The sequence below is a fragment of the Plectropomus leopardus genome, chromosome 3 (assembly GCF_026936395.1).
Source record: "Plectropomus leopardus strain MGB_pleo_1.0 chromosome 3, ASM2693639v1, whole genome shotgun sequence".
NCBI classification, from domain to species: domain Eukaryota; kingdom Metazoa; phylum Chordata; class Actinopteri; order Perciformes; family Serranidae; genus Plectropomus; species Plectropomus leopardus.
Genome location: NC_142178.1, coordinates 34622445 through 34649491, shown reverse-complemented (window position 1 = coordinate 34649491; position 27047 = coordinate 34622445). Strand labels below are relative to the sequence as shown.

General features: G+C 40.5%; 1 protein-coding gene across 6 annotated transcripts; it reads left to right on the top strand.

Annotated features, from left to right (window-relative positions):
- Nucleotides 1–5: 5 nt before the first annotated feature.
- LOC121942099 (calmodulin-regulated spectrin-associated protein 3-like) lies at nucleotides 6–22632 on the top strand. 6 transcript variants are annotated; one of them, XM_088074182.1, is made up of 20 exons: nucleotides 6–89; nucleotides 1839–2109; nucleotides 9315–9592; nucleotides 9983–10123; nucleotides 10900–10986; nucleotides 11158–11193; nucleotides 12155–12202; nucleotides 13200–13338; nucleotides 13685–13824; nucleotides 14467–14560; nucleotides 14660–14711; nucleotides 15002–15063; nucleotides 15146–15176; nucleotides 15349–17776; nucleotides 17897–18018; nucleotides 18135–18421; nucleotides 18515–18614; nucleotides 18762–18874; nucleotides 18989–19107; nucleotides 20230–22632. In XM_088074182.1, the coding sequence occupies exons 2-20, from the start codon at nucleotides 1974–1976 to the stop codon at nucleotides 20557–20559; spliced, it is 4743 nt and encodes a 1580-aa protein (XP_087930308.1). In that variant the 5' UTR covers nucleotides 6–89; nucleotides 1839–1973; the 3' UTR covers nucleotides 20560–22632. The 6 variants fall into 6 exon arrangements, with proteins under 6 accessions (XP_087930308.1, XP_042341135.2, XP_042341133.2 ...); XM_042485201.2 differs by lacking the exon at nucleotides 6–89 and having other exon boundaries at nucleotides 1556–2109; nucleotides 15451–17776; XM_042485199.2 differs by lacking the exon at nucleotides 6–89 and having other exon boundaries at nucleotides 1558–2109.
- The last annotated feature ends 4415 nt before the right edge of the window (nucleotides 22633–27047 follow it).

The window sequence follows — 27047 nt, the reverse complement described above, 5'->3', positions numbered from 1 at the left end:
AGTGCCCAGGAGCAATATGGCACTGCAGCATCGCTTTGAAAGAGTGACATTTAAAGACTGAATGAGAATGGACCTCATTGATCCAGAAGGTAACTCACTCACTCATTCATTAATTCACTCAAGGCATTGTAAGATGATCTGCACCTCCTTCCTCCTCCATCTCGTTAAATCAACATTACTCAGGGATACAAGCACTTTATTTGGACACCGTGCAGCAACCAAAGCAACTTCATGGACACAAAATTTAAACCAGACTCTCTGCTTTTAGATTGTGTACTTGCTCAAACCAAAATTTCTTCTTGTTTGTTTGTGGTTTTCTTTAATGAGTGCTGTGCTCAGCAGAGGTACAGACTGTGGTTTCTTGTTTGTTGCATGCCGCAAAGCCTCGAGATAGCAATAAAGTATAAATTGTTTCTTTTAGGTCAAATATTTTTTTACTATCTTGGTTAGGACTGCAGATAATGCTTTAATAGAAAGAAGGTTGTTTCTGAGTTGCTGTATTTTGCATCTGGACAAAAGAGAAAACTTTAGATCTGGATTTCTGCTGCTGATTGTGGACTTTTTGATGTCATTCTCTCTGGTGTGATCTTCATGATTTCCTGTGTCAGGGGTGTTTGTGGCTTGCACATGAAGACAGTCGAGACAATATCATCTGAAGAGGGGTTTTGCTGTCTCAGCTGGTTGATATCTGCAGCCTTCACCACTAGATATCACAAATTCCTACACAATTAAAAAAACTATGTTAGGCCAGTTTAAAATGTTTCTCAGAATAGACGTATGTTAAACTACATTTTGTGTCCTACTCTGACAGAAAAAAAGAACCCTTCATATGTTGGGTGTAGTTTGCTTTTATAGTAAGCTATACGATCAGCCTTAATGAGATCACTTAAATAGGGTGTCTGTGGGTCCTTAAAAAGTCTTACAATCTCTTTGGTACAATTTTGTAAATATCAGGTTTTAAGAGACATTAAATAGTCTTAAATTTGAATTTGTGAGGTCTTAATTGACTCACACATTTTTTCTAATTTAATTTCATCCATCTTTTCATTTATTTTTGTCAAGTGAGTTGAGCTTTTCTGCATAAAAGTCCACATTTCATTCACATTGTTACAAATCTTGAATGACCATACACTACTTACCCTTTATACCTGCCTGCAATGCTTTAATAAGATTATTTGTACAAAACTAAGTCTTAAAATTGGTTAAAAGTTTCCTTGAAAAGTCCTTTGAAGCATCCTGTTGTTTTACATACTTAACCACCTGACTATGATGATACATGGAGGTTGTATTAATCCCTTTTTATTGGGTATAATTTGCAGTGAATCAAATACATTGAAATTAACCTTAATGCTGTCTCTTCAGAATCAACCTTTTTTTTCTTTTTTGCGCTTGGCAACACAAATACAGTGTTTTTACTGACTAGGTCACCTGGTTAAATTGAAGTCTGGGGGACAAAGTTTGTGCCTTGCTCAATGGCACCTCTATGTGGAAGAAGGGGACCCTGACACGCAGCTTCCAGCCTAGAAAACTGCTCTCACAGACAAAAACGATGATGCTGTAATTCTGCAGAACATTTTTGGGCATATTACTGCTGCTGCTGCTGCATGTGTCGTGAATATATAATTTCGGATTTTTTTTTTCTTCTGTGACATCCCCTATTGGCCATGATGTGACGTTCACGTGGGCGTGGAGCCAGGCGGACATCCTAATTTGTATTTTATGCCCCATATATTTGCTTTTTGATTAATTATGGGATAATATTAATCCACACGTTTCTATTTTCACTATCTCTGTTTAACTTTTGTCGTCGTCGTCTTGTCGTTATTGTTATGTTCCAGCGTGTGTCTACATCACAGGATCCTCCCTCCTCTCTCCTCCTCCTCCTTCTCCTCCTCCTCCTCCTCCTCCTCACATTTTCCCGGTGCGGTGCTGCTCCTGCTGCCTCCGTGTCGTCCGTGCGGCGCAGCGCGGCCATGGTGGACTCTCCCAGCGCGATGAAGAAAACGTTCTCGGTGCCGGAGATCAAACCGCTGGACAAGTATGACTTCAACCGGGCCAAGATCTGCGCAAGCGTGCGGTGGCTGCTGTCGAAATCGTATGGCTCTGCAGGTACAGATTCCCGTCTTTTGCTCTCATCGCTGAGGCGCAGCTGCTTGGGTGGGGCGCTTAATAATTCATCCAGCTATATATGGAGCTCTGAGTTCCACTTTGCGTTTTATTTCGAGGGGACCTCCAGCATCCATCTGCTCAGCATCCATCCTCATCCACCGCCGCTGCACTGATCATTAACCCGGTTAACCTGCGCGTCCCCTTCCAGCCTGTGCAGCTTTAACTCTGCATCTAGGTTACATATCACCAAAGCGTTTTCAGCCAATTATTGACATCAATATGATGTCTGTCAGGAGGAATCTCCTCAGTGGTGATGCATGAAGGAACTGGAGGCTATCATCGCTGCAGTGCAACAAAGCCTTTTGTCAGGCAGGCCTGTGGAGGGGTCCACCAGAATTAAAATAACCTGCAGACACAAACCTATAAGCTATATCATCAATAATTTAATAAAATGATTGCAAAAACATGTATGGACATGTGTAGACTGGCTGTAAATGGGTCAGGACTGCATAATATTTGTGTCAGTGTTACGCACGCACGCTGTGCTATAGCGCGTGGCACTATAGTGAAGGTGACACAGTGGCTCTTATAAGACAATGGAGTGGTTTTGGTGAAAGCTGCTGCAGGTCTGTCGATAAATGCAAATGTCAAATGTACAAATGTCTACAAATTTAAGAATACGAATTATTATTGAAAAATTGCTAGAAACAATAAATAAGAAAACATATGCCTGTCAGCATTGGAATGTATATTCTCTGTAGCTAAAGACACAGTAGGTGCACAAATATAACACCAATAAGGTCTAATGCAACTCAATGTAATACCATTGAGAGAAATAAAATATAATAAGGCTCATAATGTTTAAGTTTTGTTGTATTTTATTGGATGACATCATACTGGTGCTCCTTTTTACATATGCAACTCATTAGTATTTTCACTAGCTAAACTATTTTCTTCCTATAAAATGTAAAATATATATGAATGTAAATAGATAGATAGTGAAAATGAAGGATTGTTTCCTAGAGGACAAGGTTCAGTCTTTAAATTGCTATTTTAAACATGTCAACATTCCAAAATCCTAAGATATATTGATTTTACAGTCATGTAAAACAGAGAAAAGCTGTAAAGATGGATGCTGGAAACAGAGAAAAACTGGCAGATTTAATAACTAACATTCATAATCAAAATTTAATGACCGTATTGTTTCATTGCTGTTTCTGTTATTTCACTCCTGTTTCTGTGGGAATGACACACTTCAGTCACAGAGCTCTATCCGTGGGTTCAGTCTCTGCTGACTAAGAGTGATGTCACACTGTGGGTTCATGCTGCAATAGTAAAGTTGCATAGGTTTGAATTATGTAATAATCCATTTTTATTTTATTTTATTTTTTTTATTGCTGTGGTAATAGCTTCTGACAGAATTTCATGTTACATTTGGGTCCGGTCAATCAGTGCGACAGGAGGGGAGATGAGCTGAAAATGTCTCAGCAGGGGAGGCTTATTGTTGTCTGTCAACTGGAAAATGCCCACTGGGTGCCTCATAGAATTTTAATGGAAGCCCTTAAGAAAATAGCACTAATAAAGCCACACGTGGGATTCATACACACCTCTGATTAAGCTAAGATTCATTTTACCTGAAACTGATGATGACTACTCAAAAATATATACAAAAAGAACTTTGTTAAGGACATTTCTTCCAGTTTTTTGTTGTTATTTTATTTATTTATTTTTATATTATTTAACATAGAGAGTGAAGAAAATCTCTGGAAAGGGCTATGGTAAATTGCTGCTGAACAGATGGTCTTTTCATAAAACTTGGTTGTCTATGCAGTAGAAAAACACAAATACTTCTGAATTTGGTGTTATATGATCAGCGAAAATAGAGAAAAATGGCTGTGGCATTTGCTTTTGCTCAAGAGGCAGGAAACCTACAACTACAAGAATGCACTGTGCCACCAATAAACACTCCTGCTTGTGACATAATGCAAACTTGGCTTTTGTGACACATGAAACAATATGGCGTGTGGCCAGTAAAAAACGGTTTCGAATAAAAGCTAAACAGTACACTAAAATATGTTTCTGAAAACATTTTAGGCAAGAAATAGGCATCGCAGTTGCAGCATCTTGGTTTATATTTGATCACTGCCGCTTAGTTTTACCATTTGATCTGAGTATTTTCATAATACAGGAAACAGTATGGCTGCAGCTTTCTATTTATAGATTCTTGTATTACAGCCAAACAATACACTAAAATATGTTTCTGAAAACATGTTAGGCAAGAAATAGGCAATATTGTAAAAGAATCTACATTTGATTAGCACTGCCTTTTGACCTGAGTTTTAGAGAGACTAGTTTAATTATGCACTTAACTCTATTTTACTATTATTGTTGGTTTGATCTGTTGTTAATTCCATTCACAGTATTTTAATTATAATTGTGCTTTGCACTTTGAATTAAAAAAATGACTAGAGAGAGAGAAAAAGAAAGGAGCAGCTCTCTCTCTCTCTCAATCCACTTACTCTTTGTGTCTGGGGTGGGGACAAGGAGCCCATAGGTTCCTTTGGTGGCAGGGCCCAGCAGTCCATGATCAGCCCCCGTCACTTCTTGGTCTGAAAGTGGAGGCCCTGAAGATGCAGATTTAGTGTTTGGCTAGCAAGAAGTATTAGGTTATAAGAGAGGCGGTGAAGGTTAGGGATTAGGATAAGGGCATTGGTAAGGGTTACATCTCTTTAAATCTCCTTTATAAGGTTAATCACAGTAAAGTAATCATTTAGTCACCAGGTTGGCTGCAGCTTTACATGTCTCTCTGTTTTTGCAATAAAATGAGCAACTAAGGATGCAAAGTGCAAACATCAATCCATAGCATCCTCTGTCAGGCGCGCTCTTATTTTGAAAGTCTATGTGATGATGGCGAGTACATCATGGGCGAGCAGCCGAGAGAAAGATGATGATATTACTATTATTTACTCAGGAATAAATAAGCAGTGTGGAAATGTTTTGTTTTCGGAGAAACTGCGAGTCAACCGACGGCGCACGTGACATGTAAACAAAAGCAGTACTGAGGAAAGGTGAGGTACCTGCCCGACCACCTCACTGACTTCCTGCTAACCTTAGCTGCTGTGTTTCAACAACTTTGACTGAAAAAACGTGCATATAGACTGAAAGTCATCCGTGATTTTCTGTCAGGAGGTGCAGGGACTTAAACCAGCGGTGAGTAAGAGAAGGCATAAATAATAGTAAGTTTGTTAAGTTATGAGTAGAGGAAAAGTCCGCTAGCCGCTAAGCTAATTTCTGTCATGTAAAATGCCATAGGTTTATGTTAATAACGTTAGCATGTTGTATATGTGGGGGAAATGTGACCTACAGAAGACAGCTGTTTTGTCTGTGATCCTTGACAGTTATTATTGAGTTTTATACTAAGATCTTGCTGTTAATCCATGTTTTGAGGATGTTGGGGAAAGTTTGTCTTCAAGTCAGGCCGTCCTGAAGTTTTAGGAGAAAAGATCATGGTTAGAATTAAAATAAAACATTTTTATGAACCAGTTCTTAATTATTTCCAATTATGTTGTTTTTATCTTTTTTGGCCAAAAGCAAAGAAAGGGTGGTAGCTTCTTCTGTAACCAATCGTGTAAATGAGCAGATAATTTAAGCTTATATAGATCGCAGGTCCCTAAATTGAAGCGAAGCAAAAACGTATCGTGGTAGACTTTGAACAGAAATACGATATAAGCAGATAGTACAAAGTATCGATATAACATGGTATCGTGATGAAACCAGTGATTTACACCCCTAAAAAAACAGTGGGACACCCAAATCCTTTTCACAAACTCTTTTATTTCAGCCAAACAGTGCGCTCAAATATGTTTTTAAAGACCTTTTAAGTGAGGCCATATATTTACACAATATCTTATATTTGATCAGAACTGTCTAGTTTTACAGTTTAATCTGAGTTTGAAGAGAGAAAAAGAGGCGCAGATTCCTGTCAAACTCCACTTCTATGCTCTTTGTGTCCGTGGTGGCGGGCTTATGAAAATGCAGAAGGATACAATCTGTAGTTTGAGCAACAGCCTGAGAGTCAGCAAAAAATTGAGCAGGGAGATCTGCATGCTGGTAAGATGGAGGAACGTCTGCCTCAGTTCATTTACATATACTGCTACATTGTTATGCTGAAAAGCTGGTTGAAATCGGCAAAGTATCCCTTTAAGTTAACTATTTCCTGACCTTTACAGACGAAACAATGAATCAAATAATTTAGAAAATAAATGACAGTGGTTTTTATCCCCAAGCATGTGTTTGTTTATTTTGTATGAGGCATGGTGGAAAGGAGATTTGAATAAGTGTCATATTATTATAATCTTAACAACTTGTATATTTTTTGGTGATTTCTACATGATCATACCCATACAATGCATACAATGTTACTCTGTTGCGCATTTTTAGTTGCATGTTTCTGTTTCGTCCCCTGATTGAATCAGCGTTTAGTTAAATGGGTTAGCTGGTTCCTGCTCTGCAGTCCAGTCTCATCGCCTCTGCTGTGATCAGGACAGAATGGCCACTTTCCCATTTCCACCATTCCCATGGTGACGGCAGTCCTATTTCCTCCCACTGCTGCAGAGTGTGAAAGGCGGAGGGTTTAACCCCAAATAGTGTGTGTCACACTGCAGTGGAGTGTGTGCTTCAACTGTTGTTTATGTAGTGACACAGATAGAGGCTGCTATTCAAATTCATATGCAGTAATTTCTCTTCTCCTCAGGATGGGAAGATGGAGTTACAGTTACATAAAGGTTACAGAGAGAAAGACAGTTGTTGCCCTCATTACGAGTCACAGTTAGATGTGTAAGGACAGATGAAGGCTTCAAGGGAACGAGGACTGACTGCAGTAGTAAATGAAAGAGATGTAGACTCTGATATTCCCTCCAATCTTCAGGATTATCCCGACTCCTTGTACAGCCTTCCAGAGATGGAATATGGGTCAGCCAGGGAAGTGTGCATTTTTTGTGTCCACAGTCTGCAAGCATCTATGAAATGACCCACTCATACTGGTCTGAGCTCCTGGCTGTGCACACCATAGATTACTTGGCACACACACACACACACACACAGACACAGACACACACAGACACACACAGACACACTAGTGTGGGGGACCTAGCTGAGCTGTTCATGCAGATGATGACATTATCATCTCCTGCAGCCTCCCTGCAGTCAGACGCTGTCATTGACTGTCATCTAATCTCCATAGTAGGAAAACTTTTTATCTAGGGGTTGACAGATTATGGGCCTGGCCGATTATTATATATCCTTTCTTTAACCAGGTCTCATTGAGATTTAAAATCTCTTTTTCAAGAGCGACCTTGCCACGAGGGCAGCATAAAATACTGTTTCAGCAATAAATACAAGCAGACAAATACAACCATCACACATTAGAAAGAGTTAAAATGCAACACAGAACAGTCAAATACAGTAATTCAGTACTCAGTGCAATTTTCAGTTTCAGTGAGCGTGAGAGTAGCAATCACACTGACCAAAAGTGCTATTTTCTCAATCTTTTAAAGGTGACTCAAAATCCCCTGTAGTGATCAGCTCACACAGTTTAGGGTCCCTCTGAAAGTTACTCCAAGTAGAGGGGGCGGCTACTACTAGCTATTAATAATCGGTATCAGTATTGGCCCAGGAAAACCATTATCAGTCGACCCCGACTTATATCCACTGGTTATTTGGTTTTCTCTTCCAGAACTGATAATTTAGTGGGAATGCGTTTTCTCGGCAGCAGCCTGTGTGACAATTGTTAGCTTTTCCAGCTGGGAAAAAGCAGTCAGAGTAGAACAATGCATGGAAGCTGACTCATGTTTCCCCATCTCCTATATCTACAGGAAAGCAAGAAATATTTTATATCTGCACTATAAACTTGATGTCTCTGTTTCTCACATGCAGCTCAGAAAACATCCTTTAGAGGATGAATGAGTCCCTCCACTCTCTCTTGATAATTATCTCTGCTTGTAGATAATGATTGAGTGGACTCTTTCAACTTCCGCCACCCACTAAAATATTAATTCTGAGCTCTTTTGAGTTCATAAGCGTGATAGTTTCTTTCCCTCTTGCAGCTCTAAGGCTGAGCAGAAGTGTTTCAGCTTCAGCAACTGCATTCATGATGCTAAGATGCTGATGTTTAGCAGGTAAAATCTTCACCATGTTCAACATCTTAGCTCAACATCTTAGCATGCTAAGAGAAAGTACAATTGATGTAAATGTCTTTACTTTTACAAATAACTGGTCATAAACCAAAGTGACCATTTGACAAATTGCAATTTTGACCCGATGATTGCACTAAGTGAAAAGTCATTCAGATTTCACGCTCTTGGAACTATGAATGTCCAGACCAATTTTCTGCGAATGCAGATCCACTGAAAAGATGTTGAAATATGTCAACTACAAAAGACTGAGCTCAAAAAAGTTATTGACAATCATTTGACATTAATCCTCTGGGCACCATGCTTACCTGTCTGACATTTCATTTCACATATGTTGTCATGGTTTAACTTCAATCCAAAAATGCCAACTTCCTGGTAACGTGGGTGAAAAAGTCAGAAAATCAGAAAAGTAGGATTTATCTTCTAAGATATGTTTTTCTTTTTTTCTTTTTTTTTTGTGGAAATCCACGAAGAAGGTCTTAAAATATTCACAAAATAAATGGAAACTTCGATCTGCAGATGGCACGAGAGCCAAATTCAAAACACCACGAAAGTTATTAAAATTAATCCTCTGGGCAATATGCACATCTGTCTTATATTTCATGTCAGTCCATCCAAACGTTGTTATGGTTTTACTAAAATCCAAATATGCTGACTTTGTGGTGGCGCTAGAGAAAAAAGTCAAGAGATCATCAAAGTCAGTAGAATTCATCCTCTTGGGAAAATGAATGTCTGCAACTTATTTCTGTGGAAATCTGTCTTGGTTTGACTGAAATCTAAAAATGTCAACCTTTCTGGTGGCGCTAGAGTCGGGGAATCAGTAAAGTCAGGAGGATCCATCCTCTGGGTAAAATGAATTTAAAACGATTTTCAAACTCCATCTAATAGTTGTTTAAATAATTCAATCTGGACCAAAGTGGTGGACCAACCGACATACCGACATTTCCATCCCCAGAGCCACCCTGCTTGTAAGGCTAAAAGCTCAACAAGACTGTCTTCTGTCTTCTCTTTCAGAAAATGTCCCTGTGGAGTTGCGGGAGCCGCTTTACAAGGACCAGTATGAACAAGACCACCTCAAGCCGGCCGTCTCCAAGCTGCTTCTCTCCCCGGAGATCTACTGCAGAGCCCAGGCCCTGCTGGCTCAGGCACAAGGGGTCTCTCAGCCAGCGTCGCAGGGGTCCCTGGCTGATAACTCTGCGCTGCTTCAGTTCCTCATTAAGAAAGGTTTCGCTCCTAAGGTCCAGGATGCAGACGTCACTGAGGAGGACCTCAGCTCTGTCCCCATCAAAACGGTGGGTGTGTTTGTGTGTGGTGTTTGTATATATGCGTGTGTCATATGAAGATGTATGGTTCTTAGTTAAAATTTTTGTTTGATTTGCAGTGAGAGATGGAAAGAAGGAAGGGATTGAGGTGATATTTAGCAAGATTATCTCATGTCAATGTTTATCTCTAAAGTAGAATATACATACATATATATATATATATATATATATATATATATATATATATATAGAGGGAGAGAGAGAATAAGAGTATTTTTGTCAAAATGTGGTGGGATAAAAGTAGAAGGTATGAAAAAATGTTGTTATCGTTGCTGATTTTGTAATTGATTAAATCCGTCTCCATGGGTACAGAGACCATCAGGTCAGATGGTTAAATTGTCCCTCTTGTGATTAATGCAGAAAGCCCACCTCGCCCTGATTGACGCTCTGATGACGCTGGTCGCCAAAGAGGCGGTGGGCAGGGTGAAGATGGCGGCGGAGGCGGAGCAGATGGGTGTCGGGGCTCCATGGGAGAATGCTCTGCTCTTCTGGGTCAACAGGGTGAGACCACAAAATCAGTTAGTTCTTTGATAAAAGGACAGGGTCACTTTTTTGAACACTTATTTAAAATGTAGTTTACCGAAACATTTACTCAACATGACGGCACTGACAGCCTCAGCAGTGAGAACCAATCTGCTGCAGCTTCTATTTTGGGATGTTTGAGCCTTCAAAACCATAAGAAATATGATTTTTGGGAGCTCAGTAGAGTTCTCAATACAAATTATACCAAAAAGCATACTTTCTATCAGACCTAACTATGCAAATGATCAGTTTTTGGTGTGGAGTTAGCCCAGAGTAAAAGTAAATAAAACCAGATAGAACGCACTGTTTTTACCTTCTTTTTATCATCAGACCGTTGTTGGTACAGGTGTCTCTCCGTCCTGTGAGCTACTGAAAAGTATCTCTTTTTTGAAGACCTTAACAGTTACCTCATTGGCCTGCCTAATGAAGAACTGTAGCTGTATAATGAATTATATGCATGATTACTAACGATGAAAGCAAGAAATAATGGGGCAAGCAATACTTGGACCTGTACGCAGTGAAACACAATTATCTATTATGAATTTTCCATTCATGTTGGGCCTTATTGGCCATATTGCTTCAGTTTTTTAACATTTTTTCATATTTATATACTGTGTATACTTAGTTTTATCCTTTATATAGGATTTACTTGCCTGTGTGTCATTGTTTGATTCTAAAGATCACAGTTACCCTTTAATCATATATTTAATATTTTGGTTGTTGTCATTTGAACTTTTTCTTTTAACTTCGTGCAGCTCAACCAGAAGTTAAGAGAAGTCACAGAAGAAGAAGAGCCCACCAAGTCGCAGACATGCACAGACATGCAGCCTGCTCAGGAAAATGTGAGAAAACAAAACACACACACTGACACACACGTGCATGATGTTTTGCTATGATGCAGCTGTCTCTCATACTGTAGCTGCGTTGCTGAAGCTTCTAACATCAACCTTGCTCTGCTTTTCTGTTCTCTCCCCCCTGATTTTGTCTCTGTCATGCTTTGCTCTCCCTGGCAGTGTCAATCCAACCGTTGGTACTGGAAACTAGTCCCCGTAAGTGTTCTCCTCTCCCGTCTATCTTCCTGTCTGTCCATCTGCTATGGCTGACATTATTGTGCCTGCTGGAGATGCCTCACGTAACTCTTATCTGTCTCGTTATGAAAAGTGCCTTAGCGTTTGATGTCTGTAAAATATATGCTGACCTTTTTTCTAACTGACTCTTTAGAGATGTCCTGTAACTGCTTTATTATGATGACCAGATGATGTTTTGGACATTTGGGTGTTTATGACTTTGTTACATTCAGTCATTAGTTTCATCTCAAACTGCCCAGATTATCAGAATGGAGGGGGGGGGATGTTGGAGAGGAGGGAGGGGGGTGAAATTACTCCCTCACTGATTATTAATCCTCTGAAACCTGGATCGACGCCACTTTTCTTGTGGTGCTCTCAGATGCGTTTGACAAGTATTAAAACCTCTGAACTCTGAACAAATTGTTTTGAATTCTTTCAAAAACATGGTGGATAAAAAAATGAACAACTTGGTAAGAAATGTCCCACAAATTGCAAGAAATTTGTAGATTTAGAAAATTAATTGAAATTTGAAAAAAACAAAACCCTGAGAAAAATATTCAGAGAACTATATATATAATCGTCATAATTTTAAAATTATTTTAGGATTTATTATCATTCTCAAGCAGTTTTTTTTCAAGTCATTTCTTTAAAAAAAATCTCTCTTTCCAGTTTTTTTATTTTTATTTTTTAACTTATTTTCAATTTAAAAAAAGGTACTTTTTCCTAATTTCTTGTTAATTTTGAATAATTGCTCCTCAAGTTTCTCATTGCCTTCCCATGTTTTTGAAAGAAATATGCGCCCCCTTTGATTGTCCCCTTCCTTTCCTCCTCCTTTGACTCCTCTCTCCCTGAGCGGTGACTTTGTGGTGTGGCGGTTCCCATGATTACCGGCCCCTTTGTCATTTATACTTGTTTCCCTCTCTCTGCCATCCCCCCCATCCAGCATGCTATCGCTTTTTGTTTGAAGGAGTCGGGGAATAAGCCGCCTGTGGTAACGTATAACACCTCGCTCTTTTTCACACCATCATCCTCCACGTCTCCCATAGCAACGCACTCGACTATCAGACTGACCAATCGCCACACCTCCTCCACACTGACTGACTGACTGACAGACCGCAAACTAATCACTATTCCAACCCCGAGGTTGGATGGATTAATAAGAACTCATTAACTATTACCAGTATGTATCCATTTTTATCTGCTGCTTTTCTTTATAGTGGGTGTTACAAAGCCATGTTATAGGAGGCATTATGAGACTGGATGCTGTTCTTTGATGCAGAACTTTTCACCTCCTCCAACAAGGCTGCGTAACATTCAGCAGCTGATGCACCTGCAGCGTTTGTTTTGTGTTGGATCCTTTTGGGTGTATTTTATCTCTTGTGCACATTAAAAGAGTGATGCAGTGTTTCACTTTGATAAAATTCACTTTTTTTTCTCATCTGATTATGTATTTTTTACGTGATCAGAATTGAAGGCTCACAGTGTCGTCAGTGCCTGTTTCTGCTGCATGGACACCGGAGGACAAACGTTTCATTTTCACTAATAATCACTCACATTTTTCTACCCATAGTTGTTTTTTCATTAATCTATGTTTTTTTCCCTTTTTGCAATTTTTTTAACCTTTGCACTGCAACTTATGGTTAATGTGTGTGTGCAGATGTTTCTTAATTGAGGCATCACTGGTCTTGCGCTTTTTTTCTGTGGATTTCCTTCTCTGCAATTTTCCTGGAGTTTGGCTGCTTTTATAGTTTGATTTGATGGTTTTATTTGTTGTCTGAAAGAGGGACACTTCTGGCTGGTTGTACATTTCTTTTGTCCTGGGTTCTAACTATCTTAAATATGATGTATTTGTAATTTCTGCCATATGATCCTTCCTCTCTTCCCCTCACTTGCCCATTTGCTGTTTCTGTTTCTGTCTTTGCAAAAACGCCTCCTCTTTTTACCCTCTTCTCTCTCCTTCTCCTCCTTCCCTCTCCTTTCCTCTGTAGATTCGCTATAGGAAGGACAAAGTGCAGTCTAAGCTGACTCCTACTTTCCCCCTGGTCTCTGCGGTCAAAGATCTGTCTAATGGCTGCGCTATAGCTGCTACATTGCACTACTACTGCCCCAGCTTGCTGCCTCTAGAGGGTATACACATGCACTCAAACACACAAGCATACTTGTAATGTACACTTTTGATGTTCAAATATTTATTTTAGCTGATGTATGCAGCCACACACTAATCATCTGAAATTATGGCCCAAAGAAAAAGGTTTCCAATGAATCTTATGTTCACTAGAAGAGCAATACTCTGAACTTCTTGTTGCTATACCTACGCATTTATTTTTGACACTTAATAGTAGTATACGTTATACATTTTGCTGTATCTACAATGAGTCAAAAAGTGCTTGATTGCCACTTCCAAGTGACACAAGCTTATTCACCTTACATGCTGCATACTTATAATTATGAATTCTTCCGTTGCTCCTTCCAGATGTGTGTCTGAAGGACACCATGTCAGTGGCTGACAGTCTGTACAACCTGCAGCTCATCAGAGAGTTTTGCGAGAGCAGTTTACAGAGCTGCTGTCCCCTCGCTGTGGAGGACCTGCTCTACGCTCCACCCGTCCTGCATGTAAGCATTATGACATTTACACTGCAATTAATACACTAAAGATGCATCATTACAGTTAGTGTGAGGAGTACAGAATATGGATGGAAAATGAGGCATGCACATAAGTGTTTAATGCAGTGCAAACAGGATTTCAGCCTGGGTGTTGTAGTTATTCTTCATTGCTGGGGTAGGCAGTTTTCAGGAAAAGGGGAAGAAAGGGGAGAATTTGAAAATACGCCCTCCTCCTGCAGTGACAACTTTTTCTGCAGGATTTTGCGCCACTGAATCATGCTTTTACCATCTGAGGGGAAGAGCAGGTGCATTTGCTTTTGTAGCAGCCAGTGGAAACCTCCTGTTTCTTACGTCACGGGCTAGGTTTTCTAAAGACGACAAACAGAGCCAAGAGGAGGTGCAGAAGTCTAGTTTTCTCTCAGTATACTTGAATTACATGTGCTGAAAGGTTATTATGGGATTTTTGCCCACTGACATCAAAATAAAACTGCCCACCCCAGCTGTGAAATGTTGACAGACCACTTTCCAAGTAGCATCCTGTTGCTCTTTGGGATGATGCCACTGAAGTGACAAAGATTTTTGCTTATTTTGCATTTTGTAATCCCTCCACATGTGAATCCCCATGGTAACCTAATATGCTCTTCTCCTCAGTTGAACATCATGAGCTTCATAGCTGAGTTGCTGGAGTGGTTTGAGATTAAGAAGCCTGATTTTGTCAAGCCCATTCAACCCATTGATCTTACAGGTCTGTGACTTGACAAGACACTACAGTAATGAGAATATTTCTGTTTATATTGGCTAACGCGATCAGCCTCTGAAAAGGCAGTGTTTCCTTGTATTTCAGATGTATCAGGGTTACTAGACTGTACAAGTCCTGTCAGTGGGAACAGCAACAGGTAAAATCATCTGCCCACACAAAGACGGTCAGGGTATAAAAATCAGGCATGATCTTACCAATCTGATTGTTAAATCTGTCCCAAACCAATCTGAACCAAAACTGCAAAAGTATTTATTGAGACAAAATCTGATCAAAATTAAAATATACTTGAGAAATGTTAGTGAATAAGACCTGGTTCAGGCTTAGAATCAAAGCTGGAACATGCATACACTATTGTGAAATGTTACATTTCCATTTGTTTTCATAAGAGTTGTGAATGACGGCATTTTATTGTATTTTTCATTTCAGTGGTTCTCCTTCCTACATCTTCAAACAGCCCTTTGTACCAATCTCTTCCCCAGTGTCACCAGGTAAGAATTAGACAGAAATACACACAGTGTTTTATTGATTCAAAATAGACTTTTTGACATTTTTTTTTATCCGTCTTTCTAGAACACAAAAGTTGGACAAAGAAACAAATCAGGTAGTTATACTTCAAAAGTTCATGCGATTTCTATAGTAGATGTGCTACATTCATATTTTATCTTACTTTTTCAAATCTTCTTACTTTGGCTTCCGTGGTTTCTGCTTTACCATTCATGTTGGCACATCCCATTCATTTGTCCATCCCTTCATCACCATCCACCTCTCCGCAGTCGTCCCCTGTCCGCAGTGACTTTCAGCATCCCATTTGGGCTGGACAGTGATGTTGACATTGTCATGGGAAACCCAATAGATTCTGTCTTTCGCTCCGTCAGCAATGACAGCCTAACCACCGGCATCCCTGCAATGACTTCACCGGTCCCATACAGCCCTCCAGAGGAACTCAGCCACCTGGTCAGCGCTTCTGCTCCATCGCAGCGCTCTTCCTGGGGCCCTTATGCGCACACAATGCCACTAGGAGAGTTGCCGACCATCGAGGAGGCACGACAGGTGGTTCATTCTCCAGGCAGCAAAGATCGGAAGAAAGGAAGGATAGCAGAGAAAGGTGAAAGAGGAGTGTTGGGAGGAAGGCAAGAGCCCAGATTACGTCCCGAAGGAGCCCCTGCTGGTTTCTTTCTACACTCCCCTGAGGAGGTTAATTCCCAGCTCAGCAGCTCTGCTCCCTGTCGCTCTGGAGTCCTCTGCCGGCCTGTTGGTGGAGAGGTGGGCAACACTGAAAGGCAAGGAAGGGCGGAGAGGAGGGAGAGATCAGGACGCAGCTCCGATATGTCACGTGATGACGACTCTGTTTTGCGTGATGGTAGCGTTGACTCCTCTGAAGCATCTGATGACACCCCTAGAAACGCCCCAGGTAATATTCGACCCAGTAACAATCGCCAGGGAAACAACAGCACCAGCAACAGTCCTCGCATGACAAGTTTTGCTGAGCGACGAGACAGCAGAAAGAGACATTCTGCTGCTCCCGGGGAGGAGTCGGCGTCTGCTCCAACCCCGACAACTCCAGGAACTCCACATACACCCTCCACCCCAGCAGGGGCACCTGGCCGCCAGGACAGCCCAGGTCCCAGAGGCCCTGAACCAGGCTCTGAAGCCTGGGAGTTGGGGGCTCGTCTGGAGGAAAAACGCAAAAGCATTGAAGCCCAAAAAAGACGCATCGAAGCAATCTTTGCCAAGCACAGACAGAGGCTTGGAAAAACTGCTTTTCTTCAACTAAAAAGAGACCAAGGAGAGGGAGGAGGAGAGGGAGCAGAGGTGGATAATCTCACCCTGGAGGAGCGTCTCACTTGCATGGAGGAGCAACTGAAACAGGAGGAGGAGAGGGAAGACAAGGAAAAGAAGGAGAAAGAAAAGGATGGAGAGGTGGAGAAAGAGAAGCCATCTGTTTCCAATCCTCCTCGGTTAGAGAAGCAGGTCACATTCTCTATTGAAAGTAAAAAAGGAGCAGAGAAAGGAGGTGAAGCAGTCTTGGTGGAGTGCAATGAAGTGGTGCAGAAACTGAGTGAAGCTCTACAATCACTACAAAAGGACATGCAGAAACTTACAGAGCAGCAACAGCAGCTCATGAGCAACCAAAGACCTCGAAATACACCCAGAACTGCTCCAAAATCAGCACCTAGAAGTACCACCAAAACACCACCCAAAACTCCTCCTCACACCCCAACAAAGACACCACCAAGAACCCCGACAAAGACTTCTACAAAGAGTGCCAGTAAAGCCTGGGTGATTCCAGGCCCCAGTACCCCCGCTGCCTCCTCCCCATCACGGCGTTCTCACCCTGTTACCTCCCCAAAGACTATCATCTCCTCCTCTTGCCCAGCTCCTCGCACCAAGATCCACTCGTCCTCCACTCCCCGTAGCCCAAAGCACCACCCGCGTGCCCATCATCAGCCTCATCCAAGGCCTTCCGAACTCAAGTTCCCCCCGCTCAACCGTGTCTTGGCACCAACCCAGAATGTGGACACCCTACCTCACTTGCGGCGTGTGTCCCCCAGCAAGTGTCAGGTTCAGACCTCTTCTTCCTTTCGCATCGGTGGCCCTCGGACTCCTCAAGAGTCTCCTCAGCCTACCCAGCAGCCACAGCCTGAGGAGAGCACCTCCGATACAGCCTCTAGTGAGACACCAACTCAGTTCAGCCTGGAGCTGGAGCAGGAGGACACGGAGGCTGTAGGAGGGCTGCCTGTCTTACCACAGCCTGGCCAAGATTGTCCAAGAGCTGCTGGTGGGAGCAGCTCCGGCGCTCCTTCTGAGTGCTCATTTGAGAGCGAGACTTTGTCCCTTTCTGCTGCATTCAGCGCAATAGGTGAAGGCAGGAGAGGTGGAGGTGCAGACAAACGCAGCCTCCTTGAGGTCTCGCTGTCATCTCTTGGAGGGCCAGAGGGGGGCAGTGATGAACCAACTGATGAAGGGCAAGAGTTTTCCTCCGATTCCATGAGCGACCACACAGAATCTGCTGCGGAACCTGCAAGAGAACTTGCAGCAGAACCCCTAGACCCCATAGAGCAGCTGAATCTGGCTACAGAAGCCGGCAATTCGCCAGAACAACAGGGTGAATCGGAAGGAGAACAGACAAAAATGGTTTTGGAACCAGCTGGAGAGCAGAAGGAGTCTGGGACAAGAGGAGGAATTGGATTCGTCTTTCAGGTTAGTGCTTGCAGAAAGAGATGAAACGGAAATTTTTCTTTGCATGTACATAAAAATAATAATTATATCATGATTCTGCCATGACTGGTTTTATATGATTTTGTGCTTGCAATGTTGTAGGAGGAAGTGCGTAGTGAGGAGGAGATGGCCCAGCGTAAAGCTTTACTGTTGGAAAAACAGCAGAAGAGAGCTGAGGAGCTGAAGAGGAGGAGACAGTGGAATGAGCAAGAAAGGGAAAACAGGTAACAAACACACTTATGATTGCTAATCAAGTTTTTTTTGCATTGCTTTATAAGTTTCTAAACTAAGTCCACAGCTGAGCTGAACACATGTAAAAGTAATCCTTCTTGATTTTCAGGCCAGCACCCTCAGACAAAAGAATGGTATCTCCCTCCAAAACACCTCCTGCAGGCACGACCTCACCTTTGCTCACACCTCCTGCTACACCAGCCCGCCGGGGAGAGTTCACGCGAGGGGAGTACACACGACGGCATCAACTCAGGTTAATGGAGGACTTGGACAAAGTGCTTCGGCAGAAAACGACCACTCAAGGAAAATCTTCCACTAAGAAAACCCGCTCCCGTCCTCGCAGCATGACCAGGGAGGAAACACAGCTGTCTCTGAGTCCAGCCAAAGGAACAACAGGTAAAATCATAAGTTAGAAGTTCTAAATGAAAATAAATAGTTAGCAGATTATTTCAAAACTGTTTTAATGTCTTAACATTTATGTTTCTTCAGGCTCTAAGTTGACCAAAGTCTACTCTAACTCCTCCCTCAACCTGACAGCCACAGATGAGCCAGGAAGCAGATGTGGTGGCCGCACTAAGAAACCGCCAAGGTACTTTTATAGTGCTAATACAGTAATGTGCTAACATTAGCATAATACCTTCCTCGATGTTACGGGTAAAATTTAGTTCTACTGTTTGTTCTAATACAGATATGAGGGGAGGGGCTGTTTGCTCATTGTGTGATATCTCTCCAACAGCCGCCCTGATTCACCATCAGGATGTGTGACACCGAGCAAACTGGCAAATCAGAACGGAGATAAGGACTGGGAGTCTGGTTCCAATGGAACATCGCCCGCCCCAGAATACACAGGTGCAGTACTATACAGTATCCCTCAGTTCTTGAGAATTCGTATGCATTGCCAAAATGCCTACACTTGTAGACACGGGTTAACATTAACAGGTGATCCCGTTTTTATATTTGCAGGTCCAAAGCTCTTCAAAGAACCAAGCTTCAAGTCCAACAAATTCATCATTCACAACGCTCTCTCTCGCTGCTGTCTTGCTGGAAAGGTCAACGAGACACAGAAGAACAAAATAGTTGAGGTAAGTGATTCATTTTACTTTTCTATGAGCCCCTTTTTTTTCCTCCACAGAAAAATACAAGGCATTTGTTGAAGTCTGTTGTTACATTTGAGCATCAATGGGTTACTTGCCTGCAATAGTGGAAGAAATACTCTGATCATTTACCGTAGTAAAGCATCTAAAATCCTACTTAAAAGAATACTTCACCCACAAACTGATCATTTGTATATCAGTTACCCACCACTTAACCTCGATTTTTTGACGAATACTTCAGTTTTTCTCACATGCGTCCACAGTGAGCAGAGGATTCAAGAAAGTAAACGTTCTGAAAGAACTGAAGGGAAGGGGGACCACCTTTAACACCAACAAAACTTTATCAAAATATCCGTTCTCAAACTTTCACACAACTGATGCAGTATAATCTATGTCTCACTTATCCAGCCGTATTCCCAGTACTTCCCAAAGACAGGCGTTTTCGCTAAAACGATACAATGTAAAAACTTCCACCTACAAGCAGCGGGCATTAAACGTGCCTGGGCATATGCGTTCAAATGTAGTTGCATGCATGCTACTTGGCAGTGCACGAGACTGTTTGTACTGATGTGTTTATAACCGTAATGTTTTTGCAAAACTGCATGTGTTTGGGAAGCACAATAACTGCATAATGAGACTTGCATAATGCTTCACGAGTTTTGTGTGTTTGCAAATAAATGTTTTAATAGTTTTGCTGTTGTTAAATGTTGTCCCCCTTTACTTCAATTTATAAAGAATTTTCACCTTTTTTGGATTCTCTGTCAACCTTGGAGGCATGTGAGAAAAGCAAAGTTTTCTTTTCAAATCTAAAGTAACACGTAATGAGTAATTGTTCTACAGTTACTCATTTTGGGAGTGAAGTAGTAAGTAAAAGTACAAACGCATAGCATTTGTTAATATTCAAGCATCAACACATGAGCAGCTTTTCATGACTGCAGCTGGTGGAGCTAGTCTAAACTACTTTTTATACTGTTAGCAAGTTTAGTCCCGTGGTCCAATACTGTATGTACTTGGTCACTTTCCACCACTACTTGCATGTCTGAAGATCATACATGCACACACAGACAATATGAATTTTTGCACTCTTCTCCCACCACCTTCCAATCTCAGGAAATGGAGAAAAGTCCCGCCAACCACTTCCTAATCCTCTTCCGCGATTCCAGCTGCCAGTTCAGGGGCGTTTACACCATGAATCCTGACTCACAGGAGCTGGTGCGATTGGCTGGTGTGGGTCCACGGACAATTGGCTCCACCCAGGTGGAATCCATCTACAAATACAGTTCAGACAGGAAGCAGTTTTGTGCCATCCCCTCTAAAACCATGGGCATGACTGTGGACGCCTTCACCATCCCCGGCCATCTTTGGCACGGAGGAGGCGCAGCAGGAGGAGGAGGAAGCAGGAGAGCAAGCATTACTAAGAAGGCTGTTATTTCCAAGTGAGGAACATAACACATCACAGTGACAGGCCATTAAACGAAACACCGTCATCTCACTGTAATTATAGTGAAAACTGTAGTCAGATATGAAAAGCGGTTATTTATATGCACACAGATGAGTTTTCAGCCGTGTGTGCATACATACACCTTACCTCTCTTGCCCGTGGATTTACTAGAAATACAAAATGTTAAAAAATCTTTTGTACTCCCCCCTTAATGTGCATGGAAATGTTAACAGCGCAGTTTTCTCCTCCTAAACAAAAAAATAGAGACACACTCATATCTCAGTCTACAGAGGAAGGTTTTGTAAAATGTTCAGTTACTTGCACAAGGAAGAGGAACTTTTAAAAAGTCTCATTACTTATACTTTCATTGTTTGAAGTACAAAATAGACTTTTTTTTCTTTAAGGAGAATTATTAAGTTGTTTATTGAAAAACACTGACTTTAGTAAGACACACGATAACAGTTTGTTCACTCTGGTTCTCTGTTCTCTGAAGTAGAACACCAGTTTTATACATTAAGCCAAACAACAGAGAAAATGCCTTCTCGTGTCAGAATGACTGGCAGGACTTTTGTTTTGTACAATATTCGAGGTAATTCTACCAACAACTGTTGGTAGGTGAATGAAAGCACATCGGTTTTGAAAATTAAAGATAGCCATAACTGTGTGATGCAGAGAGCAGATGTGAACTCAAAGATCTGTAAATGTGTCAGTGGTTTTCAGACATGATTTCCACAGCATCAATGGATGTTTACTATACATGGTATAAGCTTATTTCAAAATAATATCACAGTGAAGACTTGTGGTTTGATGAAACTATGTTGATAATGGGTATACGTATGAGCATCAGATGCCAGTTAAACAACTGATAGTTTATGGCATCCTGAGAATGATAATGTGTCATGCCAAGCTTACATTTAGAAGTACCTGCATTGTTGCGCTCTTCAGTGGGGATGGGTTCCGACAGCTGGTTCCATTTTTGTATCTAATTCTGAATTGGTAAAATTTCTAGATTTTCTGCAGCCACCGAATCTCTTATTGAGTCTTTCATCTATGATCTCTCTTAACCTCTTTTAACTCTTTCTGACAACACAGACATGAAGAGAAAGAAAGAAAGAAAGATAGAAAAACTATTCATATCCTCTAACACTATCAATACTATTGATAGGGTCAATAGTTCTCCTCCCTGTCACCCTCCTTCCCCTCTCACTGCTCCAGCTCTGCCACAAAACAGACATGCCAATAACACTGACAAACGGGTTTGCACCGCTGGCGGATCCCCTGGGGAAGGAGCGCGGGGAAGCAGCAATGTACCCCTCTAGTGCCCTCCCGCCAGGGTCAAGCCGCCAGCCCACACAGAGAGACACAGTTACAAACTAAGATATATTTTAAACTCCTTCAAGCTGTCCATCACCCCAAGATACAGAAAAAAAAGTTTAAACCTAACCTAACCCTAACCCTGGCTGAGTGAACCGGTGAGCTTAAACATTGTGTGAGGGTACTTATGACAAAGGCAATAATGACAAGTCACTTGCTTAAATAATTATCTACCATCTGTTGTAGTAAGCACTTTTTTGATAATTTGGAAAGGACATGTGCATTAGCCATCTAACATTAAGTGCTTCATGCATTTAGAGAAATTGGTGTTTTAGCTGATGCTTTGCTGAGCGATAAAGTGGCTTCTGTAGCTGCAGTTTAGCCCCCCAATAAGTAGCAATCACTGTTATTCCCCACAGCAAGAGATAAAAATGGGGGGTTAATACATTTAAGAAATGTTGAGGAGCAGTGATGAAAGCCACACATCATTCCAGCACAGTGGTATAAAAATTATACTAAGTGCAAGAACAAAACAAAACTATAAACTTCTACATACATATTTGTAAAGACATCATCTCCCACCAAGCGAACTTCATGTCAAGATTCGCTAAGCAAATTCAGACCTGGATTCAGATGTGCGAAAGGCTATCGAGCCCCATTCCTACATTTGGAAGAGTGCAGACAGTTAATTTTGTGTATTTCAGACCAGCATTCATGTATGAAATAACAAACTGGATTAAACTCCACTGATCAAGCTGTTTCTCTTTTGTTCTTTATTCCTACACTCTTTGCCATCCCTCACTCTCGGTTTGGTTTTTCATGTACTTCGTGGTTTTCTGTTTTTGTGTACTGACAAACAAGATGTTGTTGAGAGTAAGTACGATAAAATGCTTTTTATCCAATGGCCACTTGAGGCAGGCTCCAAAATCAAGACAATTCTGAAAGACACTAAAATGTCCAAATTTAAAGTATAAACATTTTTACAGCCTGGTTAAAAAAAAAAAAAAAAAGTTCTCAATGGATAATTTCCCCATTCTTGGCAACTGTACAGGGGACACATTTTTATATAACTTATTTATGTATAACCTGTTTAAAGTGTTAAAGTTGTGGTCACCTCAAGTGACATCTGGCTGCAAAAATCCAAGATGGCCAAAACCAAAAAATGCCATACTCTAGACTTTAAAACAGAGGTTCATAAGGCAGTGGTTACATCATGATGCCTACATCCATTACTTTTTTTCTACAGTGACATTTTTGGATGGAGGTCTATACCATGACAATATGATGCCTTTTTAGATGAAATACTTACCTATAACTTTTTCATGCCATTTTAGATGACAGACAATACAATGACGTATTCATGCTATTTTGGACAATATACTATTCTATCACATTTCGATGCGATTTTCAACCAAATACTATAATATCACTTTTCAAAACACATACTGTACTATGACTTTTTTAATGCTATTTTGGACAGCGAACTATACAAAGACTTTTGGGAGGTTTGATTCACAATCCATATTTTGGTGTTTTATTGCCATTTTTTTTTCCAAATTCTATGCCATGGCGTTTGTCAGCAAACTGTTTTAGACAGTTTTCAGCTGTTTAAGCTGTTTTTGGGGCAGGTCATATTTTATATACTATGCAATGGTGTGTATCTGCATGTTATTTTATTCTGTTTTCAGCAGTTTTCTGCAGTTTTTGGGACGGGTCATTTTTTGACATTTTTTGCCTTACTATAGCCTTGGATTTTGGGTTGTTTTTTTCACGTTCCATATTTTGGTGTTTTTGGCCATTTTTTTTCCAAATCCTATGCCATTGTTTGTCTTGGTAAGGTTTTTGATACCGTTTTCAGCAGTTTTCTGCAGTTTTTGGGACAGGTTATTTTTTGACATTTTTGCCTTACTATAGCCTTGGATTTTGGGTCGTTTTTTTTCACGTTCCATATTATGGTGTTTTTGGCAGTTTTTTCTCAAGTTCTATCCTATGTTATATCTCGGCAAGGTATTTCATGCTGTTTTCAACAGTTTTCAGCAGTTTTTGGGATGGGTCATTTTTTGACATTTTTGCCTTACTATAGCCTTGGATTTTTGGTCGTTTTTTTCACGTTCCATATTTTGGTGTTTTTGGCCATTTCTTTCAAAATTCTATGCCATGGTGTGTATCTGCATATTATTTTATGCCGTTTTCAACAGTTTTCAGCAGTTTTTGGGACGGGTCATATTTTGCCATTTTTGCCTTACTATAGCCTTGGATTTTGGGTCGTTTTTTTCAGGTTACATAGTTTGGTGTTTTTGGCCATTTTCTTCCAAATCCTATGCCATCGTTTGTCTTGGTAAGGTATTTGATGCCGTTTTCAGCAGATTTCAGCAGTTTTTGGGACAGGTCATTTTTTGACATTTTGGCCTGACTATAGCCTTGGATTTTGGGTTTGGTTTTTTTCACGTTCCATATTGTGGTGTTTTGGGCCATTTCTTTCAAAATTCTATGCCATGGTGTGTATCTGCATGTTATTTCATGCCGTTTTCAGCAGTTTTCTGCAGTTTTTGGGACGGGTCATATTTTGACATTTTTGCCTTACTATAGCCTTGGATTTTGGGTCGTTTTTTTTCACGTTCCATAGTTTGGTGTTTTTGGCCATTTCTTTCAAAATTCTATGCCATGGTGTGTATCTGCATGTTATTTTATCCTGTTTTCAGCAGTTTTCTGCAGTTTTTGGGACAGGTCATATTTTGACATTTTTGCCTTACTATAGCCTTGGATTTTGGGTCGTTTTTTTCACTTTCCATATTTTGGTGTTTTTGGCCATTTCTTTCAAAATTCTATGCCATGGTGTGTATCTGCATGTTATTTTATTCTGTTTTCAGCAGTTTTCAGCAGTTTTTTTGGACGGGTCATTTTTTGACATTTTTGCCTGACTATAGCCTTGGATTTTGGGTCGTTTTTTTCAGGTTACATATTTTGGTGTTTTTGGCCATTTTCTTCCAAATCCTATGCCATCGTTTGTCTTGGTAAGGTATTTGATGCCGTTTTCAGCAGATTTCAGCAGTTTTTGGGACAGGTCATTTTTTGACATTTTTGCCTTACTATAGCCTTGGATTTTGGGTCGTTTTTTTTCACGTTCCATATTTTGGTGTTTTTGGCCATTTCTTTCAAAATTCTATGCCATGGTGTGTATCTGCATGTTATTTTATCCTGTTTTCAGCAGTTTTCAGCAGTTTTTGGGACGGGTCATATTTTGACATTTTTGCCTTACTATAGCCTTGGATTTTGGGTCGTTTTTTTCACGTTCCATATTGTGGTGTTTTTGGCCATTTCTTTCAAAATTCTATGCCATGGTGTGTATCTGCATGTTATTTTATTCTGTTTTCAGCAGTTTTCTGCAGTTTTTGGGACGGGTCATATTTTGACATTTTTGCCTTACTATAGCCTTGGATTTTGGGTCGTTTTTTTCACGTTCCATATTTTGGTGTTTTTGGCCATTTCTTTCAAAATTCTATGCCATGGTGTGTATCTGCATGTTATTTTATTCTGTTTTCAGCAGTTTTCTGCAGTTTTTGGGACGGGTCATATTTTGACATTTTTGCCTTACTATAGCCTTGGATTTTGGGTCGTTTTTTTCACGTTCCATATTGTGGTGTTTTTGGCCATTTCTTTCAAAATTCTATGCCATGGTGTGTATCTGCATGTTATTTTATGCTGTTTTCAGCAGTTTTCTGCAGTTTTTGGGACGGGTCATATTTTGACATTTTTGCCTTACTATAGCCTTGGATTTTGGGTCGTTTTTTTTCACGTTCCATATTTTGGTGTTTTTGGCCATTTCTTTCAAAATTCTATGCCATGGTGTGTATCTGCATGTTATTTTATCCTGTTTTCAGCAGTTTTCTGCAGTTTTTGGGACGGGTCATATTTTGACATTTTTGCCTTACTATAGCCTTGGATTTTTGGTCGTTTTTTTTCACGTTCCATATTTTGGTGTTTTTGGCCATTTCTTTCAAAATTCTATGCCATGGTGTGTATCTGCATGTTATTTTATGCCGTTTTCAGCAGTTTTCTGCAGTTTTTGGGACGGGTCATATTTTCACATTTTTGCCTTACTATAGCCTTGGATTTTGGGTCGTTTTTTTCACGTTCCATATTTTGGTGTTTTTGGCCATTTCTTTCAAAATTCTATGCCATGGTGTGTATCTGCATGTTATTTTATGCCGTTTTCAGCAGTTTTCTGCAGTTTTTGGGACGGGTCATATTTTGACATTTTTGCCTTACTATAGCCTTGGATTTTGGGTCGTTTTTTTCACGTTCCATATTGTGGTGTTTTTGGCCATTTCTTTCAAAATTCTATGCCATGGTGTGTATCTGCATGTTATTTTATGCTGTTTTCAGCAGTTTTCAGCAGTTTTTGGGACGGGTCATATTTTGACATTTTTGCCTTACTATAGCCTTGGATTTTGGGTCGTTTTTTTTCACGTTCCATATTTTGGTGTTTTTGGCCATTTCTTTCAAAATTCTATGCCATGGTGTGTATCTGCATGTTATTTTCTCCTGTTTTCAGCAGTTTTCTGCAGTTTTTGGGACAGGTCATATTTTGACATTTTGCCTTACTATAGCCTTGGATTTTGGGTCTTTTTTTCACGTTCCATATTTTGGTGTTTTTGGCCATTTCTTTCAAAATTCTATGCCATGGTGTGTATCTGCATGTTATTTTATCCTGTTTTCAGCAGTTTTCTGCAGTTTTTGGGACAGGTCATATTTTGACATTTTTGCCTTACTATAGCCTTGGATTTTTGGTCGTTTTTTTTCACGTTCCATATTTTGGTGTTTTTGGCCATTTCTTTCAAAATTCTATGCCATGGTGTGTATCTGCATGTTATTTTATCCTGTTTTCAGCAGTTTTCTGCAGTTTTTGGGACAGGTCATATTTTGACATTTTTGCCTTTACTATAGCCTTGGATTTTGGGTCGTTTTTTTCACGTACCATATTTTGGTGTTTTTGGCCATTTCTTTCAAATTCTATGCCATGGTGTATGTCTGCATGTTATTTTATGCTGTTTTCAGCAGTTTTCTGCAGTTTTTGGGACGGGTCATATTTTGACATTTTGCCTTACTATAGCCTTGGATTTTGGGTCGTTTTTTCACGTTCCATATTGTGGTGTTTTTGGCCATTTCTTTA

Bases quoted from the DNA above. Each gene is read 5' to 3' on its own strand.
- LOC121942099 (XM_042485199.2), top strand. From the start codon at position 1,830: ATGTTCCAGCGTGTGTCTACATCACAGGATCCTCCCTCCTCTCTCCTC. The intron at 10,124-10,899 runs GTGAGACCACAA...AACTTCGTGCAG, and splicing joins TGCTCTTCTGGGTCAACAGG to CTCAACCAGAAGTTAAGAGA. The intron at 11,194-12,154 runs GTAAGTGTTCTC...CCCCCCATCCAG, and splicing joins GGTACTGGAAACTAGTCCCC to CATGCTATCGCTTTTTGTTT.